The sequence below is a fragment of the Callorhinus ursinus genome, unplaced genomic scaffold, assembly GCF_003265705.2.
Source record: "Callorhinus ursinus isolate GAN/ISIS: 27379988/994484 unplaced genomic scaffold, GSC_fseal_2.0 scaffold20, whole genome shotgun sequence".
In the NCBI taxonomy this organism is placed as follows: domain Eukaryota; kingdom Metazoa; phylum Chordata; class Mammalia; order Carnivora; family Otariidae; genus Callorhinus; species Callorhinus ursinus.
In genome coordinates this window covers 276,209-295,927 of record NW_027397082.1, presented here as the reverse complement: position 1 = coordinate 295,927, position 19,719 = coordinate 276,209, and the positions used below count along the sequence as shown (strand labels likewise).

The 19,719-nt window shown below is 52.1% G+C and overlaps 1 protein-coding gene and 1 long non-coding RNA gene across 13 annotated transcripts in view; one reads left to right on the top strand and one right to left on the bottom strand.

The window, feature by feature from the left end:
• TACC2 (transforming acidic coiled-coil containing protein 2) overlaps positions 1-10,704 on the top strand; it is a 207,225-nt gene extending 196,521 nt beyond the window's left edge. For all 11 annotated transcript variants that reach the window (XM_073904071.1, XM_073904069.1, XM_073904068.1 and 8 more), the window contains 5 exons: positions 26-69; positions 5,822-5,982; positions 6,173-6,279; positions 6,627-6,747; positions 10,159-10,704. In XM_073904071.1, coding sequence (XP_073760172.1) covers positions 26-69; positions 5,822-5,982; positions 6,173-6,279; positions 6,627-6,747; positions 10,159-10,224 — 499 coding nt within the window. In that variant the 3' untranslated portion in view covers positions 10,225-10,704. The remainder of the gene's footprint in view (positions 1-25; positions 70-5,821; positions 5,983-6,172; positions 6,280-6,626; positions 6,748-10,158) is intronic.
• On the bottom strand, positions 6,798-19,673 carry LOC141374615 (uncharacterized). 2 transcript variants are annotated; one of them, XR_012381624.1, is made up of 3 exons: positions 19,555-19,673; positions 18,801-19,136; positions 6,798-6,935 (listed from the first exon to the last, which is right to left on the bottom strand). It is a non-coding gene; the product is annotated as an uncharacterized lncRNA (long non-coding RNA). The 2 variants fall into 2 exon arrangements; XR_012381625.1 differs by lacking the exon at positions 6,798-6,935 and adding an exon at positions 11,144-11,258.
• Positions 19,674-19,719: the final 46 nt, after the last annotated feature.

Genomic DNA, 19,719 nt, shown 5'->3' with positions numbered 1-19,719 from the left:
CAACATATTTTTGCTTCTCTTACAGGAAAATAGTGGCGGAGTATGAGAAGACCATCGCTCAGATGATAGGTGGGTGTCGTGATAGGTGGGCTCAGGCCTCCCCGAGGCTTCTGACTCACGGGGAGGGCTCTGAAGATAGACTCTCAGCGTGTGTTCATCTTAGGCCCCTCTTAGAGCACAAAGTCCTTGAGGGAGAGAGCAAAGCATCCCAGAATGTGAGTCTGGGGGCCTCCTGGAAACACACGCGAGCATGTCCCTTAGCATTATTTGTGCCTGTGGGAAGCCATGGTGGTCACCTCCAAGGCCACCATTGAGCCAGGACTGCCCACCTCACGGGGAAAGAGACTTGGGTCAGTTCCTAGGATGTTTGGGGGAGTTTTTGCTCATGGGAGACACTAAGAATCAAATCCCTAAACTCTAACTTAGACTCAAGTGACAAAATCCTCAGCCTTACGCAGGATAGTGGGACCCGTGACAGTGCCGCTGCCCGCCCCACCTCTCCCCTCCCTCCTGCGATTTACCTGATCTCACGGAAATGGGCACGAACTCAGAATCCATCTTAACCCGGAGCCCCTGGCAGCCAGTACCGACGCTGCTTTGGCCTGCAGTAAAAGGTGACCTCAAGTCACAACGGATACCCACCTGACTCTTTTTAAAAAAATAATAATAATGAGAAAAGATCCTGCAGAAGTTCCAAGCCTGTTTTTATACTGATGATCACTGTTCAAAAATGATGTTATGACTTGGCGGGGGTGGCAGGGAGGAATCTCTTTATTTAATTTGCTGCTTAGGTCCGTGATACCAGTTTTAAAAGAAACTTTTACTCCTAAGGACGTATGGAGTAAAAAATCCCAGCTCACCGCAAACCAGTTTCTGTGTCAAAGCTGGAGGCTGGGTTAACAGATGACTCCCCTCTCTCAGACGTTTGGATCCATGTCACACCACACCTCTGGCTTGTCCCAAAATAAATAGGAGAGCAGGCTTGGGACTGGTGAAGAGGCCGACAACTGAGTGCTTTCTATTCAAAGGAGCTCTAATTTTGATGTATTTTAATAAAGGCCATTTCTCCCAGATCTCAGGGAAAGCCCATTTGGGGTGTTTCTAAGGATCAGCCCATGGTATATGCTTTCTATCAAATCAAACTACTTTATTAAGTTGGTATAAGAATTTATGAATACATATGGATGAGATAAAAAACGAAACTCTTGGAACTGAGACTGCCTGTAAAAGTGGTCAGGAAGAAGGATTTATGTCTTCCAATATACAGCGTTTGGCACACTGAGCACAACCTTTTGGCCTCCTGGAGTCTCGGATTGTGAAAATGCACCTCAGACCTACAGTGGCTCATCTGGAAAGATCTTGTGTCTCAGAGGTCTTCGCTGTTATTTTTGCTCTTGGTGATGACATTCGGGCCAAAGTTGAGATGGGGGTAAAAGGGCACGAGCCTTTGCCCCTGTGAGAAGGCTGCCCAGAGCCATCTGTTACTGCTCAGCTGACAGTTTTGATATAAGCAGACATTCCTTCTTGAAAACCTAAGAGTAGGCTCTGTCTGCCTGCCTCAAGTGGTCTGTCCCTGTTGGACAGAAAAGATGATTCAACTCTGATTTCCTTGCAGCATATTTGCAGGTGAGAGTAGTTAGAAGAACATTTCAACGCTAGGGAAGCTGAGTGCGTGGAACCCTGACTCCAGGGGTTCTGGCTACGCACACCCACCCCCAGCACCCCAGCCCCTCCCCCAGGGAGACCTGGTATGTTTGGCCTGCGGATTCCTCTCTTCAAGAGCTGTGATTTCACTCCTCTGAGCCTTTTCCAGTTTGGGGGTGTTTGAGCACTCCCGGCGGCTCCATGAGACCCCTCCGGCATCCCGAGCGGCGAGTGGCACTGTTACTCCAGGAGGGTGTGACAGCGCACGTCCGACCCTGGTTCCCCAACCTCATGCACCTTCAGGGTCTTCTGCATCAACCACTTCTCAGACCTTGTACATCAGGTGGCACTTCTGTGGCTGTCATCCCGTCAGTCACTGTTGCAGGGCATGTGGATGAGGGCTGCCGCGGGTTTCGAGGTCCTCGTCACCTTGCAAAAAGGCGGCATGGGGTTGAGGCACAGCTGGGACTTACTGTCGCTGTTCTGGGCAGGCCGTGAGTTCCCGTATGTGGAAGCACACCCACATGGCTCATCTGGGTCTCCTATCTCTCTTCTGGTGTTCGCGCACCTCACCAGCATCCCTGGTGGGAGGGAAAACTCAGGCCCCAGGAGCTTGGCAGTTCGGGACAGAATGAACATCAGTAGTGTTTTGAAGTTAAAACCAGGTTCCACCCGACCTACACGAGCTCCTCCTGGCTCCCGCCCCGCTCTCTGGCTTCTGTGTAACCCTCACAAATGTTCCACGCCAGCCCGACATCTGTCCTGCCATTATTGTCCGTTCTCGTGCCATGTTACTAAAACCGAGCTCAAATATTGACTATTTAGGGTTCAGAACAAAAAGAGACCTCTGTGCTTTTTGCGTTCCAGGTTGTTGCAATTGATTTTTTTTTTCTGCTTTCCTAACAACTGCTCTGATTATCTGTTTTGCTTCCATTTTCTGTTGCTTCTTGCCCTTTGCTTGCAAAACAAACAGGCAAGCCTGGTAAGTAAATGCTTTTCACCTAATTTAACACTTGCCCATCTGCAACCAGTGTTGGTTTGTTTGTTTCTGTTTTTGTTACTTTTGCTATTGTGTATTTGCTGCATTTCTCCCCCATCCCGCCCCCCCCATCTCCCCACATGGTTTAATAATGTTTTGCTTGAAAAAGCCAGAAACCTCTCCAGGGGCATTGTTTTGTGGTTGAGGCTAGAGCCTTTTGAGTTTGGGGCTGATTTCCTGATTTGAAGAACCCAACTGCATTTGTAATTTATAAAAAGTTTGGTGATGCATGCTCACCCCCTCGGTCTCCTGGGAACTGGGAAATTCTATTTTTACAAGCGTTTATGGGGAGGACAGGAAACCTGAGGCAGGCTAAGTCTCAGATCCAGGAAATCAGATGGGCTCGGCTTGATAAATGGCTCTTTGCGAGCCAAGTGAGATGTATACATGGCCTCAGATCAGCCTGGAATGTGCATTGTGCAGTGTGCTGAGGACTGAGGAAGCAGCTGAAACTCAAAGAGTAAAAATAAGCGTTCAGTTACTGGTGAACCTTTGAAGCAGCTTTTCTTTTGGGAATCTAGGTGTGGCAAGCCGGCTGCTGGCAGCTTGGTTCTCCCTGTATGTTAAAAAGCTCCCCCTTTGTAAGTCACTGTGACGGGACATCACGCTAATTTGGGGGAGCTGGTGATGCTGTCAATAATGGGTCAGTGATCCTGGGTTCTTACTGTGTGTCAAAGGCTTTATATACATTTTCATTTACTCTTTCCCCAAATACCATGAGATAAATACTGTGAGCCCCTCTTTCAGCTCAGGAGGCTGAGACTCATGGAGGTTAAAAACCCTGCCCCAGGGTGGCCGGGCTGAGATGTGTCAGAGCCAGGGCAGACCCTGAGCAGTCAGGGTCTGGCTCCTGGGTCCTTCACCTCTGCCTGGTAGCGGGGGCTCTGAGAGGCAGGGCTGGACGTACATCAGGCATCTTCCGGGCCCGTGGCTCTCCCAAGCGTGGCCCCTGGACCTGCTGCCTCAGTGTCATCGGGAAACTTGTCACAGATGCAGAGCCTTGCAGACCTGCCAGACCAGAACCACTGGTGGGGGCACTGCAGCCTGTGTTCAGACAAGCCCCCCTTATTTGGGTGCACACTCCTGTGTGACAACCCTTTCATTTTGGAGATGAGGCCCCAGGCCCCTGAGAGTTGGGACTTTTGAGTAAGTTTATCTCACAGCTGGAGCTAAAACCCAGGATGTGCCCCCCCACAACCCTGGGTGCTTCCCTGCACAGCACAGGGCAAAATAGGCCTAACTGCAGGACACCGGAAGATGCCTATCTATCAGGAACCGTAGGGAAAGAACCAAAACAGCATCCCCCTGCCTTTTTTTTTTTTTTTTTAAGTTTTTATTTAAATTCCAGTCAGTTAACAGTGTGATACTAGTTTCGGGCGTACAAGATAGTGATTCAGTACTTGCGTGCAATAGCCGATGCTCATCACAAGTGCCCTCCTTCATCCCCAGCCTCCCCCTGCTTTTAAGGGAGCTCCCAGGCCTATTATTGGGAAGCCAGTGGAGAGACATGGTCATGAGCGCAGCTCTGGGTTTGAATCGGGCTCCAGGGCCAGGCTCCCCTCGTTCATTCCCGGCACAGATGTGTTGAGGCATCCTGTGACTCAGGCATTGTCCTGGGCCCTGGGATAGAGAAGTGGACAAAACAGACTCCTGCAGTGTGCGTTCTGGGCAGACAGCCGGCAGACACACGGGCGCTTGCATGTCTGGCCGTTGCTGGTGAGAGAATGGACTGGAAAGTAGGGAGGAGGCGTTCCCCGCAGGTGCTCAGGAAGGCACCTCTGGGGAGGTGGCCTGGTGTCAGGGACCTGAGTGAGTGAGCTCTGGGACCACTGAGCCCTGGGGCAGGACCGCCTGGGGTGTGCCAGCCAGTGTAGCTGGGGCAGGTGGGGAGGGAGTTTGGATTTCATTCCCAGTGCACAGGGAGGACCCCAGGGGGCTCTGAGCTGGAGCCCGGTGACCCAGTTTGGACTTAAGGAAGTTTAGTTTGGCGGCCGGGTGCTGGCTTAGGAGCATTAAATGAACAAAACAGTGAGCAGGACGCCTGACGCGTGGGAGAGCTGGGTGCACGCTGGTTGCTGTTGTTAACGTCATTTCCAGAGCCATCCGCCCTACGGCGGCCAGCCCTTAGAGGTAGTCCTGGGCATCAGGACCCCCGCCCAGGTGACATGGGGCTGAGGGGAGGACAGCTCTGCAGAGCTCCTTCCCCCAAGAGTTCTGAGAGGGGGCTTCTCCTCCCTCCACTCTCTGTTGTCGCCAGAAGTCCAAACAGATGGGAACAAAAGGTTCCTCGCCCACCCAGACGGGTGACCAACGGGCCAGCGCACAAAAGATAGCGCCGTGTGGATGAGGGGCTTTTATGCGGCGTGGTCAGAGAATGCCTTTCCCATAAATACGAGATGGTTTGCAAGCTGTTTGCGGGGGAACGTTAGCGGGTGGTGGCCCCGAGAGGTGGGGTCGAGGACGGAGCCGTTCCTTTTACTAGGATCAGCCACTCTGAACTGAGCCAGAATTCATTCTTTTGTACATAACTGAGAAACTTACTTTGCCAGAAAGAGCTCCATTTTTCTCAGAGTAAAGACATTTGCTGTATCAAAGAAAATGTCCATTTCTGTGCAAAGCAGAGTTTCAGGGCTGATGGTGATGTGGGCTTTGGTTCATGGGATGTTTTAAGGGATGAGGAAGTCTTTTTTCTTTTCCAATAACCATCTCTTTATTTTGATAACACATAGAAAGGCCTGTTCCTCAGAGCCCAGACTACTGTACCTTGTAATCTTGCTCAACACACAAGTCAGTTGTGATTTTTTTCCACCTTATGGATCTGTTTGCTGTCATCAACTGAATAGAATCACTGGGGCCTTGAATGTGGATTTTTAAGGGTCTGCATCGATCAGGTTCAAGGACAGTGGCTAGTTTCCGTCCCATCTCACACTGCAAAGGCCCAGGCCCGGGATGCTGGGCCTGTGGGCGTTGTTCCTTTAGAAACAGAGTCTGGGTGGGCTCGGGGAGTGGGGGGGTGGGTCTGTCCAGAGTCTAGGATGCCCTGTGCTCAGGCTGAGTTGCATCTGAGGCCCCAGCTGCCCCTGAGACCAGGTTGGGATCCCCCAGCGCTATCATCTGGATCCTTGTGTCTCTTGCCAGAGGATGAGCAGAGGGAGAAGTCCGTCTCCCACCAGACCGTCCAGCAGCTGGTCCTAGAGAAGGAGCAAGCTCTGGCCGACCTGAACTCGGTGGAGAAATCTCTGGCTGATCTCTTCAGGAGATATGAGAAGATGAAGGAGGTCCTTGAGGGTTTCCGCAAGGTGTGTTCGTGTCGGGGCAGAGTGGGACGCTGGATAGGGTGGGTGGGGGAAGCTGGAGCAGGTTGGGAGAGATTTATAGGGACCTGGACTTGGTGGTCCAGGGTTCCAGCAGCATCGGGGAGTTCTCAGGGTTCCCAGCACCCCGGGGCATTTCTTCTGTGGGCGTGACCTCTGTCCTCTGTCACGTCAGAATGAAGAGGTGCTGAAGAAGTGTGCACAGGAGTACCTGTCCAGGGTAAAGAAAGAGGAGCAGAGGTACCAGGCCCTGAAGGTGCACGCGGAGGAGAAGCTGGACAGGTAACGCGGCCTCGGGTCCGCTCCCGGAGGCCTCTCAGCACCCCGCCAAGGCAGGCCGGGCACTCCAGTGGCACCGCTCACACTGGCTTGGGGAGGGCGGGTAATCCACTTGTGTTTTTTCAGTGTGGCTTGTGATGATAGTGTACTCTCAGCATTTTGATAAGTGAAGGACACACATTGCAATTTCCAGGGCACCCGCTCAAAGCACCGTGGCATCACGGGAATGGGGGCTGGGGGCAGGGGGTGCTCATGGGCTCCTGCTGCCCAGAGCTGGGAGGAAGAAGGTGGGAGGGGGTCTATGGGGAAGGGTGATCATTCCTGAGCATCCCCCCACCCTGTTTCCGCAGGGCCAACGCTGAGATCGCGCAGGTCCGAGGGAAGGCCCAGCAGGAGCAGGCTGCCTACCAGGCCAGTCTGCGGAAGGAGCAACTTCGTGTGGACGCTTTAGAGAGGACGCTGGAGCAGAAGGTAAGAGCCGAGGGCAGGGGGCCTCCAGGGGGTGGGGCTGGCCGGACCCTCAGATAAGCGAAGGCCGGGTTTCTCTTCGCTCCCTGCAGTTCCTGGGACAGGTTTAGATCTCGTGAGCATATGCTTGCTCTCCCTCTGGAAGATCCAGTGTAATGCTCGCCCCGAGACTGTCCTCCTTCCTGCCTTTCCTGGAATTGCTGTCTGCTCCGATGTTTATTGCTGGTTTTCATTCCTTGTCAACATTCACCTGTCACACATTTACCAAGTATCTACAGTGTGCCAGGCAGAGTACCTTACCCCACATCCAGCGTGCTTTACTGGTGAGGGAATGGGGTAATCACCAGGCCATGTTGGGGTCAAAAGGGCCCCAGCTGTCCTCCCCGTCCATGGATGGGGGAACCCTCCTGAGATCCCTCAGCTTGTCCTGATTTCTGGTCTAGCGCCCAGTCCAGCATACATACCTTCTCCCTGGGTATCCAGAGGGGAAAACCCTTCCACCCAGGAGTGTCATGTGAGTCTGAATCTGGGTGAGTGAGTGCCACACAGCTCCCTTCCTTAAGTGTGTCTCTAGAGGGAGTTCCCAGACAGCAACCCCATTCTGGTTGATTTACTGAGCCTTAGGAGTCCCTTGGATGGTTATCATAGAGCCCAGTGTCCTGGGGTAGCATCACTTCTCATGCATTTGGGCCTTAAAGGGCAGTCATGGGGTGGGGGGCGCGTCCTTTGTGGGCAGATGGCATCTGAAGTCCAGCGTGTCTCCCAAATGGTCTGCTGACCCAGAAGCACCCAGTGGCCTCTGACTGACCCCTTTCCTGTGCCTATACCCAGCCAGGTTCCGGGGGGGCTGGCTATGGTCCCGAGGTGGGTCTGGGCCAAGCAGTGGGCGTGTACTACCTCTCTCTTTGCCTAAATGATGTCAGGGACAGAGCCCTGGGTCTCAGGAGCCTCAGGTCCTCCCCCCCACCCCCACCCACTCCCCGCCATCCATTATGACCCTGAGCAAGCCTCACACTTGCCCTCAGGTTGTATAGGTTTGTCATGTTGGAGGTTGAAACCCGAAGATTTGGAAGAGTCCCTCAAAAGGGAAAGAAGCAAAGAGGTGGGACTGGCCCAAATATGCCAAATCTCTTCAACTGCCTCGATCTTCCAGGCTCTGCTCCTTGTTCCTAGCAGGGAGCCCAGAGTCCGAGGCATCAAACACAAGCATTGGCTCATCCCATCGATATTTATTGAGTGGCACTGCATTGCTTGTCTGGAGCGGGTGTTTATTTTTATTCTTTGGATATTGATAATCCACGTGTGGTATATTTGGTGACTCTTGAGAAGTGGAATATTCATTTAAAGTAAGGACCACATTCCCCCGTCATTTTGGGCAGGAAGGCGGTTGCGCATCAGATGTTTCCAGGTGAGAAATGTAGCAATATATTGGTTCCCTCCTATTTCGCTCAGGATTTGATGGTGTTTGAACTGCATCATGGTGTGTAGCTCAAGTAATAGAGGTAGAACCAGAGTCGGGATAGATGTTTTCTAGGCAACCTGGCCTGTTCAGACTCTTCCACTTGCTAGATGAAGGTGATGCTACATATTCTGGCAAACTGAAAGACAAGAAGGCTAGGTGGCCTGCCCAGTTTTGGAGAACAGAAAAGATACAAACAGATCTATAAACATAATTCGGTCTTAAACTAAAACTGAGGAGGAAGGGGGTCATCACACACGTTCTCCCCTAAAGGACTCTGAGTGATACAGAGGGGTCGGTCTCTGTTTTAAAGAGATTCAGAAGCATGACCTCCCCGCACCAGGCCCTTCCTAATTGGCGGCACCGGAAACCTCGTGAGCTGAGCTGCACGACGGCCGTGTGCTAGGCAGTGGGCTGCTGGTGCCGAGATGGAGCTTGGAGAACCTCCAGGAATCTGTAGTGAGTGGGTCTGCTAGTGCCTCTCAGCTGTCAGAACATTATGTTTAATAAGTAAAATAGCAAAGCCGTCTAGGGGCCAGGCCAGCCTGAATTCACGCTCCAGGATTGCTGTGTCTGACCAGCTGTGTGACCTTAAATTGAGCACAACACTTAACCTCTCTGAGCCTCGGTTTCTCACTGGAAAGTGGAAATACCGGTGGCTCCCACAAAGGGACTGTTGTGAGAACCCAGCGGGCGCAGTGCTTGGGGCATGGTAAGCAGGTGACTGGCACACGGGAAGATGAAAAGTCCCCATCCACGGCCCCAGCAGATGCTGTTGTGGCAAGAATCCTTCCAGGATTTGCGGTTAGAGCCACGTTCCCACAGTACATCCTCTTCCAACAGACGTTTCAGTGCCTCTCAGAATCGAGCCTCGCAGAGCTGGAAACTCTAGAAGGGGGCAAGCTGAGGTGCTGTTCCAGGTGATTCTCTCCCAGTGGGGGCTGGGGGCTGGACTGCAGTGAGGGCTGCGTTTCTCTTCTATTGAGGACCTCTCGACTCTTCCCAATATGGACACAGTCACGGGTGGCACCCAGAGCCCAGCCTGGAAACAGGACACGTGGCTCCAGGCGGGACCGTGTCTCAGGAGGTTTCCACGATTTCCAAGGAAGGGCCCTGTTACAGTCTCAGGGGAGAGGCTTGTGGTTAAGACTCACCTTCCACGGGGACCTCAGAAAACTGGCTGTAGTATGTTCCTGGGATACCAGAAAGATCTAGGCCCCTTGGAGAGGGCTGTTCGACATTGGCTGTGGAAGCAGATCTGCATCAGAGCAAAGCCTCCCCTGCCCTTGGACTCATCCTGTTGGATCCCCACACTTAGAGCGTGGATGGTGTTGTCTGATCGTTGGTGTGAGCACGTGGTTGGCTTCCCTTGCTTCCCAGCACGGGCAAGGCGTGGTGCAAGGAGCACCTGAGGCCATCTTGTGTCTCCCCCTGCCTCTCTCCTCGACTCCTCATATCCACAGCACCTCTAAATAATGCTAGCGACCCTATTCACGTAGAATTGCTTAACCCCTCCTGGTGGCATTTCTCAAACAGACCACCCAGGAGCTCACCCTGGACCATCTTTTGTGTCCACATCCTTCAGAGGCAAATAAAAGAAAGTGAACCCATACTAGTCAGGCCTCTACTCTATGCCGGTCACTGTGCTAGGGAGCTTTATGTTCTGCCTGCTTTCCATTCTCAGAGAGAGGCTATCATCCACATTGTAGAGAGAAGGACACCAAGGCTCAGAAAGGTTGTATAACTTGCTCAAGGTCACAGCTAGAGCTGGGATATGTACTTAGATGATTTGTCTCCATGTCATTTCTCTTACTGCGTTAGATAATTTCGGGGGGACCCAGAAACTTGGAGGGCCCCACCCCCCTGAAAAGCCCAAAGATCATTCTGATTGGCTTGATTTCCAACAGCCAGGAGATTTCAGCAACCTTTTTGTTTTGTTTTGTTTTCACTTTCAGAATAAAGAGATAGAAGAACTCACCAAGATTTGTGATGAACTGATTGCCAAAATGGGGAAAAGCTAACTTTGAACCAAATGTTTGGACTTGACCATTGCGTGCAATATGACCGTCGGCTCACTGCTGTCCTTCCCGTTACATGGACAGGTTCTGTTTTCACTTTTTCGTATGCACTACTGTATTTCCTTTCTAAATAACGTTGATTTGATTGTATGCAGTACTAAAGGAGACTATCAGAATTTCTTGCTATTGGTTTGCATTTTCTTAGTATAAATTCATAGCAAGTTGACCTCAGAGTTCCTGTATCAGGGAGATTGTCTGATTCTCTAATAAAAGACAAATCGCTGACCTTGGCCTTGCCATTTGTACATGAGTTCCCAGGGTGAGCAGCTTTTGGATTTAATATGAACATGTATAGTTTGCACGGGGACTCTTGCCTTAAGGAGTGTAAACTTGATCTGCATTTGCTGATTTGTTTTAAAAAAAATGCATGTTTCAAATAAAATTCTCTATTGTAAATAAATTTTTTTCTTTGGATCTTGGCAATACGTGTGGCTCTGATTTATTTTCTGGGAAGGGTTGAGTCTTTTCTGGCCTTTGTTAAAATCATATCAGATCTGGCCCTTCACTCTTCTCTGGCTCCCTTCTCTGTCCGTGGATTTAAAGAACATTTCCTTCGTTATTGTGGAAACCATTTGTAAGCCGTCTGTAAGATGGAAGCTAATGAGAAAGATGGACTTGCTATTTAAATGATGGAGTGTTTTCGAATTACCGTAGGTTTTGGTTTTACAAAGCCTCTCTGAGTTTTGACGCAAAAGGCTCTTTCCCTTTACTGGCTCGAGGAAGTAGCAGGCTGTCCCTCTTCCTGTGTGTTCCTTAGCATATGACTGTCAACCTGGAAACATTGCCTAGTTCCCTCTAAAGGACCGGGCCCGGGCGAGCGGTTACCCGTGGGAGACAGGTAGGGAGGCCACTTTGCAGACGAAATCGGGACGTGCCCGCCGTTGGATTCCTTAACTGCTCCTGACCTTCTCGGGGTCCCCAGGCTGACCGGTGGGCCTATGGGGGGCAGTGAGAGGATGGGAAGATGTCTTTGTTTCCTAGGACACAACATCACACAATCAGCAGCTTAAAACCACAGAAATGTTTTCTCTCTCAGTTCAGAGGCCAGAAGCCCCAAATCAGAGTGTCGGTGGGCTTTGCTCCCCCCGCCGAGGCTCTGAGGCAGAGTCTTTCCCTTGCCTCTCTCACAGCTTCCGGACAGTGGCCGCAGTCCCTGGCATCCCGTGGCTGGCGGCTACGTCCCTCCAGTCTCCTCTGGGGCTCAGCTCCCTCTCCCCTCTCCTGTAAGGACACTGCTCTGTGGATTTCAGGCCCACCCCAAATCCAGGATGATCTCCTCTCCACATTCCCAGTTACATCTACAAAGGCTCTGTTTCCAAATAAGCGCGTGCTCGCAGCTATAGTGGTGTTGGGCCATGGAGGCATTTTGGGGGGAGCCTGAGTGTGCCAGTGGGGTGTGGTGTGCGGCGTGAACTTGGAAAGCAGCGCCAAGGCCCTGGTGGCCCTCAGCCCCGGGTGCCCCTCCTCGGGCCCAGCCACCGTGGCGGTGGGCTGCGCCCCTCAAGTAGGACCCCCCGACGCCTGACGGAGCAGGTATCCCAGGCAGCACAGGGAGAGAAAGATGCAGCCCGCCTCTCTGGAAGAGAGTCCCAGCCTCTAGTCCCACTGTCAACCCCATGTCTGACAGGGACCCTGAGACAGGCCAGGGGGCGGCCTCCTCCCACCGGCCAGCCCCCTCTGCTGGGCCCCGTCTCCCTGTCTCCCTTCCTCGGGGCACAGCCGTGTCCCCTCACCCCCAGTGCTCATTTGTCCAGACCAGACCCCTCCTCCACGCTCACCCCAGATTGTAATCTCAGCCGTGTTCTCACAACAGCCCAGCCCCTAGCTCTTGGAAGTTCCTCTGTTTCTTACAACTTAAATAACACATTTCTGGGGCACCTGGGGGGCTCCGTTGGTGGAGCGGCCGACTCGGTTTTGGCTCAGATCCTGATCTCAGGGTCATGGGATTGAGCCCCACGCTCAGCAATGGGTCTGCTTGAGATTCTGTCTGTCTCTGCCTCCCCCTCTGTCCCTCTCCCCACCCTGCTCATGTGCACACTCTCTCTCAAATAAATAAATACATCTTTTAAAAAAAAAATCTTCCACTGCTAAAAAGTCTAGAGATGCAGGTAAGGAAAAAACTCCATAATCCCCAAACCAAGAAATGATAACTGTTAATGTTTTTATACTTATTTTTCTATACTTTTTTCTCAGTGTATGAAATATTTATTAATTTATCTTTATAAAAGCAGGATTATTTGGAGCTCTGCCGTGCCCCTGCATACCATTTTGTAAACCCTTTTCTCATGTGATGCTATAATGTAACCATCATGTGATGCAAACTTTTCTATCAATAAATATGGCTCTTTGTCGTCACTTCGAATGACCGCATGTGTCTCATGGTCGCAAAATGTATTTACGCAGCCGCCCACTGACGGACATTTACGTGGTGTCTGATGGTTTGCTGTCATTGTGCACGCACATTGCATTGAGTTTCCTTACGCATACACATTTATGAGCATGAGTTTTCCTTGGGCTGAATTTTTGAAGTGGATAACCTGGATGAATGCTGTCACTACTTCAGCACCCGTGTTGAGCAAGCTGGCTTTGGGGCTCGTTGTAGTGAGGACGGACAGCCACCAGGGGGAGCTGTGGGGGCAGCGCAGTAAGAAACTGTTCGGAGGCAGGTGGTATAGGATTTGGGCTTGAGTCAGCTGCTTCTGGGGAAGACTAAGGAAGCAGGGCTTTGTTCCGTGTTGGATGCTCTCCGGGCAGAGACAGTTCTCAGATGGGGTATCTCAGCACATCTTACCTAGACTAAGGCAAAGCTGTAATTGGTAAAGAAGGAATAGTTGTTCATACATATTAGCCAGGATGGAAGGATATCTGGTCCTTTCTGTGGTTTGGATAATGTTCATGTTCTGTGTGTGTTCAGACTGATTCTGGGGTGGTCTTGTTTTCTCTTGATCCATCACAGCGTGGCCAATTCTGACACCGAATTTCTGCGAAACTTTGTGTTCAGCAGGAGAACAGCGAGGCCTTGCAGGCACGCCAGGCTAGCTCCTGGATATCACACGCGGTTTTTCTCCTTTTTGAAGGTTATACGCGTTTTTAAAGTTTGGTACACCCATTGCCAAACAGGCCTTCACTAAGGTTGTACTAAGATATACCTCCTCCCCCATCCACACTCAATACACACACATATTCCATATGTAACCTTTGAGGCATAGATCTGTCTCTGGGCCACTCTGTCCATCAGCCGGGCCTGGCCTAGCTTGGGACGCCCTGGCCCTACCTTGGCCTCAGGCCCACCTGCGCGCTAGGCCCCCTCACTAGACCTACTCACAGAGTGCCTGGCCTTGGGAACCCCTCTGGGTTGAGATCAGCTGCTTTTGGTCCTGCATTCACTTTATAGAATACCACACGTGTTTGCAGATGCTCACCCGCATCATGGCCGCTAAGGACTATTTCAAGTATTTTGCCTTGCTGAGTGAGTGGGAAGAGCAGGAGAAGGGAGCACCTGACGCCCATCCAAAGCTCCCCCGGCAGCCGGCATGACAACCTCTGAGATTCTCTGCAGCTCTTAGAAGTCCGGTTTGCCAAGTCAGTTGAAATCCTGAAGTTCGAACATCATTTTCTTTTTTTTTTCCCCCTGGCTCAGCATTTCCTTAGGGCTCTCAAGTTAAAGATGACGTGACTGAGATACTAAGTTTACTCCTGAAGACAGAGGGGCTGGGGAGGGAGGTGGTCACTGTGACCGCGATGGGGGGGCTCGGTGGAGGAAGCCTCTTTTTCTTTCAAGTTTGGGCCTCAGCCCCTTAGGCGTGAGATGTGAGGGGCCCAAGGCCGTGCAAGGAGCACCCCAGCCTCCACCCTTTCCAGGCACGGAGAGAAGTGATCAGCGCTGTGCGTGGGACAGGTGACAGAGGTGACAGGCCCGAGTGCGGGCTCAGGCTCCCTGACAGTGCTTCTTTCACTTAATTGTCAGCCCTGGCAGGATGCTCAGGTTTTCTAGCAAAGCCTCTCTGCTTTCCAGGACATCCCACTTGACAAATGGAACAAGGCGGGGAGGTTCCGATGAGGGCAGGGTGGAGGTATGCACGCAGGTAGGAGGAAAAGACTGTTCACATTTGAGGCGCACAGGGCTTCCTTGGGGTTTGCACTCTCTGGCCTTGAAACAATCTGGTGAATAGGAGCTATTTTTACTTCTATTTTACAAGAAGGAAGCAGAGGCTCCGGGAGGTTAAAAACCTGGGGATTTGACCGGGCCGCTCAGGCAGAAGATGGGGCCGCCGGGACGGGGCCTCAGCTCTTCAGTGACTGCGAGCCCCTTTGCGTTCCTCAGGCTGACAGCTGTCTTTATAAGGGAGCCCGGCAGAAAGTGGTGGGGAGAGAAGGCACCGGGAAGGGAGTGCGCCCCCGTGCCCGCAGTGGTCCTCACACCCATTCTGTCCTTAGACTGATTGGCAGCCCTGTCTTGAGCCTGAGCTGCCCCTGCTACTGTGTTCAAGGACACTGAAAACCCCGCTCTTTGTTCAATAGCTGGGAATGGCTGTGGGGCTCCCTGCAGTGTTAGGCAGGTGTGAGTGAGGGGCTCCGCTCTGTCTGGTCTTCACGTGTTTCCCTTGGCGGTCCTGTGGCCCCTCCCCAGGCTGGCGGCACCTGACGGGGCCCCTGAGTCCCCTAGGCTGGAACAGCAATGGCAGAATACAGAGAATCCACATCTTTTGGGTTTATTAGGAGCTGGGAAACACAACCTGGAGATCAAAGAGGTGGGGCTAGACAAAGCCCCTTCCCCCATCCCCACCCTACGGTGCAATGAGATGCATGGCCATTTCTTCAGTAGGTCCCGACGCCTCTACCAGGGACACCCACCCCTGCCCCATCATCTGGTCTCCCAGCTAATGCCCACTCCCTGAAGGCTCATTCTTGATGTCACTCCCTCCAAGGAACCCTCCCTGAACCCCCAGGCCTGGGTCAGTGTGTTTAAATGTGGGTTTTATTATTATTCGGGCATGATGAGGCCCACGGACCAGGGGACAAGTGCCGTTGAAGACAGCTGGTTACTCACAGTTCCCCAGAGGAGAGGGTATGCCGTGCCAGGCAGGATCACAGGGAAGCACCAGCTTGGTCAGGAGACAGGGAAGTAAGGGGAAGATGTAGGTAAGAGCCTTCACTGTGGTTCCTGAGAGAAGGAACAGGTGGGGGGAGGGGCGTGTAGGTAAATAGCCTTAGGGTCCGCTAGTTTGCATCATTTGCATCAGTAGGCTCTGGGCCGTAGGGGCTCTCTGTAGTTGTTTGGTACCTGGGCCTGGGGTGATCAGGGTAGGGGGACAGAGGCCCTGAGTGTAAAAGCCAATAAAAGAAGTGATGGGGATACGGGCTCTGGGTTTGGCTGGTTTGCAAATGAAAGCTCGCTAATAGGCAGGTGCTTTACTAAGCCCTAGGAACTGGCTAATGCTGAGCGGGACAGACCGGTCCCTCCCAGGTCAGCAAGACCTCAAGACATCAAAGCAGCAGAATACATGCTTACTGTAGTTGGTTGCCCCTCCTGTGAATTCCTGGAGCTGACTGAGCTCCACTCCTGACTTGGCCATCCCCCTGGACCGTGGGAGCCTCCTAAGGGCAGAGATAAACTTCCAAAAGCAAAGTGCATGTATGCAAAAGATGATTTTCAGGGGCAGCTCACAAAGGACTTCTTAAAATAGTTATGTAGTTAATTTAATGTGTATTAGAAGTAAACCAGCATACCAAAATGTTATTTCATCGATAAAATAAAGCAACTGCTAAGTAAATAACATTCCAGGTGTGATGAGGATATAACAGCGCACAGGTGGTACTCATCCTCCACTGAGCTCCCATTTTATCCCCAACGCCCAGCACAAACTGGCCGCTCCAACTTTGTTTAAAGGTGTGGATGGGACAAGCCCTGGGCCAGTGTGGTTTGTCATCACCCCACCCCTGCCCCAGTCCTGCTTGTACCAACCGGGAGTCTGGGGGTAATGGGATGAGCAGGGACAGAGCTGAGGAGTTGTTTTCTATGAGCTCTGCCGTACAGATGAGAAATTGAAGCCCAGAGCCGAGAGAAGGCTGCCCTGAGCTCACACAGCAAGTCAGGGACCAGGGTCCGACCCAAGTCCCAGGCCAGGGCTCCTCACTTAGCACTGAGACTACCCCACTCCTGGAACCCTCCTGCACTGTCGGTGGGAATGCGAGCTGGTGCAGCCACTCTGGAAAACAGTATGGAGGTTCCTCAAACAGTTGAAAATAGAGTTACCATACGATCCAGCAATTGCACTACTGGGTATTTACCCCAAAGATACAAATGTAATGATCCGAAGGGGTACGTGCACCCTGATGTTTATAGCAGCAGTGTCCACAATAGCCAAACTGTGGAAAGAGCCAAGATGTCCATCGACAGATGAATGGATAAAGAAGAGGTGGTATATATACACAATGGAATATTATGCAGCCATCAAAAGGAATGAGATCTTGCCATTTGCAACGACGTGGATGGATCTGGAGGGTGTTATGCTGAGTGAAATAAGTCAATCAGAGAAAGACATGTATCATATGACCTCACTGATACCAGGAATTCTTAATCTCAGGAAACAAACTGAGGGTTGCTGGAGTGGTGGGGGGTGGGAGGGATGGGGTGGCTGGGTGATAGACATTGGGGAGGGTATGTGCTATGGTGAGTGCTGTGAATTGTGCAAGACTGTTGAATCACAGATCTGTACCTCTGAAACAAATAATGCAATATATGTTAAGAAAAAAAAAAGAAGATAGCAGGAGGGGAAGAACGAAGGGGAGTAAATCGGAGGGGGAGACGAACCATGAGAGACGATGGACTCTGAAAAACAAACCGAGGGTTCTGGCAGGGAGGGGGGTGGGGGGATGGGTTAGCCTGGTGATGGCTATTAAAGAGGGCACGTTCTGCGTGGAGCACTGGGTGTTATGCACAATGAATCATGGAATACTACATCAAAAACTAATGATGGTGATTAACATAAAAATAAAAAATTTAAAGAGACTACCCCACTCCTGGCCATATAGGACACAGTTCAAGGGCGGGACCCACCCTTTGCTTCTTGGTGGAAGCCCCTTCCGGTCTTCTGGCTCATGCACTACCTCAGCCAGAGGCCTCATCTACAGGCTGCACCCCACACCCCGGCAAGAACCTAGACCCCGGTGCACAGACAGCCCCCCACGCCCCCCCGGGAGCCAGGCAGTCCTGATTTGGACACTCACAGGAGCCTCCTGCTACGTACACACAGTGTCCTGGGCCCTGAGTCTTTTAAAATGAGGGTCCTTAGAGCCAGCACTCAGGTTCTGAGGTCAAGACCCTCCAACATGCCGGGGCCCTGTGTCTCTGGGTCTACTTTCCATTCAGGGAGGTGAAGGTCATGTCCAGGGTCACACACAGCTAGTCAGTGCCAAAACCAGGGTCATAATTGGGGTTCTTTCCTGTGTACCCCACTTTCTGGGCTGAAATGGGCTCTCTGGGAAGCTGGGAAGCAACTCATCCCTGGAATGTTCAAGAAGATGGACATCCCACCAGAATCCCCCTGTAACTGGCACGGGAGATTTTGGTACAAGGTGGTTCTAGCTGAGAGCTGCGCTCAATGGAGTTTGGTGTCTGAGCCACTGAAGAAGGCCTTTGCTCTTGGGATGTCTGGCTTGTCTGGGCCTGTGGGGCGTATATCCCGACACACTGGGCACCACCAGGAAAAGGCTGTTAGGGAAAGGAGCTGGGAGCCATTTCCATTTATTTGTGTTGGTTGTCTTGCTCTATGGGGGATGTATGGGCAGAGGGTTTTGGGGGATGAGCTGAAGGCCGGAACCTATAGGGAGTGATAGACACGGACAAGGCCAAGGTCCTGCTTAGGGACGCTAGGGAGTATGGCACCCTGGGATGCTTCCCATGAGTGGCCACTAGAGAGCGCCCGAGGGCCAGCTCTCAGCTGTGCCCCAGACCTGGGGCCTGGAGGGTGTTCCTGGGCTTGCCCACCACGGACAAGGTGGTCCAGGACAAGGTATTTCAAAGTCTTTCATCGAAACCTTCCATGGGGACCCACATTCCAGGGACAGGTGAAAAGTTTGGAGTGGAGGGAAGAGGGCAGCGAAGCAGGAATCTGTCCATCTGTTGAGATGGGGTTGTGACCCACAAGAAACAGATACACACACGCATACATGAACACGTGTGTACACACACACACACACACACACACACAATGTTCATCCATGTGCAAAGGCAGAGAGGTGGGTAGGGACGGGTACATCCAATGATCCAAGTCAAGAGACGTCTGTTGAGCACTTCCTAAGGGCTGAGTTCAGTTGTTGGGTCCCGTGGGGAGGCAGGGATGGGCAGGCCACCGTAGAGCACCCCCCACAGAAACTCCTCCCAGCAGAGTGTAGGTGTCAGGCAAGGTAGAATCACAGGTCAGAGGGTGAGGAGGGAGGGACATTGAGAGATGCCTCCTATCTATGGAGTGTGTTATAGTTGCTAGGACTCAGTTGCAAGTAGGCAGAGCCCTTACCTTGCTGTTTCACTTGGTAGTTCATATGACTCAGGAAAGGCCGCACGTGAAGAGCCTGGGGAAAGCCAGTCCTGGGTCTCATGAGCTGCACTGACTCCTGGCTGTTCTTACTGTGGCTGGGATTTCTGGGAGCCCGGGGGTGGAGGTCCAAGACTTTGATGGGCCAAGATTCCAGGCATGATGGGTATGTCTCCAGTTCTCCACCTCCTAGTTTGGGGCCTAGGCTTTGGAGACCAGGTCATTGAGGCCCTGGAAGTTTCCACCGTGGCCCCCGGCATGAAAGCTCTTGACTTTTAGTCAGATCTTCATTCCCAGAGGGAGCTGATTAAAAATCACCTATCCACAAAAATAAATCATCAGGCATAGTTTTAATAACATAAAACTCTCCAATTCTTTTTTTAGATTTTATTCATTTATTTAACAGAGAGAGACACAGCGAGAGAGGGAACACAAGCAGGGGGAGCGGGAGAGGGAGAAGCAGGCTTCCCGCGGAGCAGGGAGCCCCATGCGGGGCTCGATCCCAGGACCCTGAGATCACGACCTGAGCCGAAGGCAGACGCTTAACGACTGAGCCACCCAGGCGCCCCAAAACTCTCCAATTCTTATTTAAATATTTTTGTCAAAACATTTCTAAACACCCGAGCCAGAAATAGAGCACCCCCAGAATGCCAAGTCTGGCAGGGATCTGAGAACCTTCCAGCACAATCTTCTCGTTTGACAAAGGGGGCCTGAGGACTCGAGGCTGGACACTCACTGAGGCCCTTTTAGCGGCTCTTCCAGGTTTCCCCAGGTGCTGTGAGGAGACATGGCGCCACGGGGCAACAGGGCTGGCGCGTGTCCCCTACGGACCCCCCAGCCGTGCTGAGACGGGCCTGGAACAGGAAGTGCTCAGAACCTTTTCCTGATGTTGCCATGGTGC